At 57.5% G+C, this 2,991-nt stretch overlaps 1 protein-coding gene across 1 annotated transcript in view; it reads left to right on the top strand.

Moving 5' to 3' along the window:
- The window catches only part of MIEF2 (mitochondrial elongation factor 2), a gene marked incomplete at its 5' end in the record, with an annotated part of 1,067 nt that extends 294 nt beyond the window's left edge, over positions 1-773 (top strand). The window contains 1 exon segment of the mRNA XM_010075438.1: positions 1-773. This exon segment is cut by the window's left edge and continues 25 nt beyond it. Coding sequence (XP_010073740.1) covers positions 1-773 — 773 coding nt within the window.
- Between the last annotated feature and the right edge of the window lie 2,218 nt (positions 774-2,991).

Genomic DNA, 2,991 nt, shown 5'->3' with positions numbered 1-2,991 from the left:
TGCCGGTGGTCCTTGACACCGCGCTCTGGAGCCTCATCCCGGGAGAGGACACGGTGGCGAGGAACCCCCAGTACTGGATGATCAAGAGGACTGATCTGGAGTATTTCCCTCGTGGGTGCAGCCCCTGGGACAGGTTCATCGTGGGCCGGTACCTCTCCTCCAACACGCTCAATGAGACCCTCCACAAGATGCTGGTGGCCTCCATCAACTGGCCTGCCATCGGCGGCCTCCTGGGGACCGTCATCCACCCGGTCGTGGTCTCCCCGGAGCTGAAGCTGGAAGTTAAACACGATCGGGTCGAGCTGAGCATCACCCTCTTCCCGGTGGTGGAAATGGAGGACAAGGTTCTTCTGGCTGTTCCTCCTGAAGGACTGGTGGAAAACCTCTGGCTCGAGAGTTTCTACAGGGCAGAGGTCTCGAAGGTGAAGGAGCTGGACGCCGGTGATGCTGGGGCCCGGCAGCACTGCCTCCGCATCCTGAACGGCGTCTGCAAGAGCCATCCCGCGCTGCGCAGACTGAGCGGCAGCCCCCTGACCCACACCATCCTTCACCTCAGTGCCACCAGTTCGGACTGGGCGGAAGAAAGCCTCGCTGACAGGTTCCAGCAGGTCCTTGAGGAGCTGGTAGGCTTCCTGGAGAGAGGGGTCCTGCCTTCTTATTTCAACCACAAAATCAACCTCTTCTCGGAGCTGTCGGAGGAGGAAATTGATGAGATGGGCTTCATGCTCTACAGGGCCATCGCTGAGCCCGAGCTGCTGCTGAAGGAGAAATGACGGGTGCGTCGGGAGCTCCCAAATATAGGATGTTCCTCACCCGTCTGCTGCTCCCCCGCGAGGGTTGCGATGCTTCTAGTTGACTAGTCAGTAAGAGGCAAAGTTCTTGCACTTTATAAGAAAAAAAAAAATTATTTCCTATGTGAATAAAACGTGCCTGAGCAGAGGTGGGTGTTGGTGTGCGGAGCCTTTCCCCGGGAGGCTCTGCCCAGCCTGGGGCGAGAGCAGCCCACCCCTCAAGTGTCTGCAGGTGAGTCCCGTCTGCTGGCAGCCAGCGTGAGGCACGTTTGATCTCTGGTTCCCAGTGTCCTCTGCCTGTCGCAGCTCTCGGGCTCCGAGACCAGCTGGGGGCGGAGGGGAGCGGTTCCTTGCTGCTGCTGCATCCTGGGGGGGTCCTTTCCCCAGCACCCCACTGGTGTCACTGTGCCGTGCCCTCCAGACAGCTTTTGGGACAGGGGGGAGCCCCATCCTTCCGTAGGACATTGCCAGTCGGAACTGAGGCCCCAGGGGTGACCTGGGTGGCCACCTGAAGGTCCCGCCACCGCGCGTGGGGCTGGGGTTCAATCTTTGGAACCCTTTTCTGCTGCCAAAAGGGGCGAGCTCAGCCCCACCTCTCCGTTCTGCCAGTGTCGGCTCTGCCCCGAGGAAGGGGCTGCTTCCAGCACGGTGCTGGGGCTTCACGGCCCTTGTCCCTCCGCGGTGTTTTGCGGGAAGATGTCCTGGAAGAGACGGTGGCAGGGAGAATGCTGCCGACTCCCAGGAAGCTCCTGGTGTCGGTTGGTGAAGGCTGCAGCAGGGCTGTGGGTTGCTGCCAGTGTCCGTCTGCAGGTACTCGCTGCTCTGCAGTGACCCACTGCGTCCCCATCCACCTGCCCAGTGACATTTTCACACGTGTATTGCTGCTGTCCCAGGGTCCTGTTCCCCGAGAGCCCCGTGGTGTGGGGCAGGGAAGCAGGACAGGAACGATGTTCTCAGCAGAGTGCGTGCAAGAACTGAAGCAGTTTGTGCTTTTTATTAAGAAGGTATGTTTTGTTTTGGGTATTTTGGTTTTTTTTTTCCTTTGAGTGGCTGCCAGTAGTCTTTGGTTCTGGCTGTAGTCCCAGGGTGAGGGAATATATTCTTATATTTAACGGGAAGAGCTGGTTTTGCACATTCGTGGAGATGGAGAAAGCCTGTGGACTTCAATGTGAGCACCTGCTGTGGTTTAGTTTTCTTTACAGCTATCATTTTGTTTATGGGAGGAAAAAAACCCCTGTGCTTTTCCTCCCAGATTACTTTGTTTGTTCCTCCAAACCACTTTGCAGGTGTCAGCAATGAGAATAAACCTTCCCTGTGTATACTGGTTCCCTCGTGTCAGCTCTGTTTTGTCTCTTTTCCCGTGATAAGGGCTGAAGCGATCCTCCAGCCACCGTGGTGTGCCCGAGAACCACCCAGCGCTGCGCAGAGACCTTGGTGGTGGTCAGACCCCATCCTGCAACAGCCTTTTCCTCCTCCTCCAAACCCCTACACCTGCAGAGTGTCTGGCTGCAGTATGTGAGCCGTTGGGACGCTGAGCTTGTGCCATTTACGTTGCCCAGGATTAGACCAGTAAAGCCGGTGACGGCCAGTGCCACCAGCAGCACCTCACCTGCTCTGTGTGCAGCACAAACGTTTTCCGCAGCTGGTGCCGCTCCTGCTGTCACCAGCTCGGTGATTGCATTACAAAGCCTCGTAATCCTGTTATTTTAGCCGGCAGGTCTGTATTTTTAGGCCACAGCTGTTAATCGTGGGAGCGAGGGGTACGGGGGAAATACCACTCAAGTTCTCTTGACCTTACCCCGTCGGTTTATACAGCGATGGATTGCTGCAGTTAAAGGTTCTCTTTTCTCCCGTGCAGACCTTAAAGCGAACCTGTGCTGCTGCGATCTCTGCTTCAAGCCACCTTCTCTAGAAAGCGCTCCAGCCGCCTGCCCGCCCCGGCTGCTCCGTGTGCTGCGTGTCACCTCCCTACTGACCATGTCCCAAAGGAGCAGGGTCCTGAGCAGCATCAGAGGCCCTGGGGAAAACGCTGTCCTCTGGCAGGAGAGGACACAGGGATCTTGTGATCTGCTTTCTTTGATGTGCGGAGGAAGCCCCAGCAGAGAGGGAGGAGGTAGCCTGGCCACCCAGGGAGTTCGGTCTGACCAGAGCGCAGGAAAACAGACCCTTCCTCCAGGTTCAGCCGGCTGTCCCTCTGTCC

The sequence above is a fragment of the Pterocles gutturalis genome, unplaced genomic scaffold, assembly GCF_000699245.1.
Source record: "Pterocles gutturalis isolate BGI_N339 unplaced genomic scaffold, ASM69924v1 scaffold26457, whole genome shotgun sequence".
In the NCBI taxonomy this organism is placed as follows: domain Eukaryota; kingdom Metazoa; phylum Chordata; class Aves; order Pterocliformes; family Pteroclidae; genus Pterocles; species Pterocles gutturalis.
Note: the sequence above shows the minus strand (reverse complement) of the source record. Positions and strands in the feature narration are given on the sequence as shown.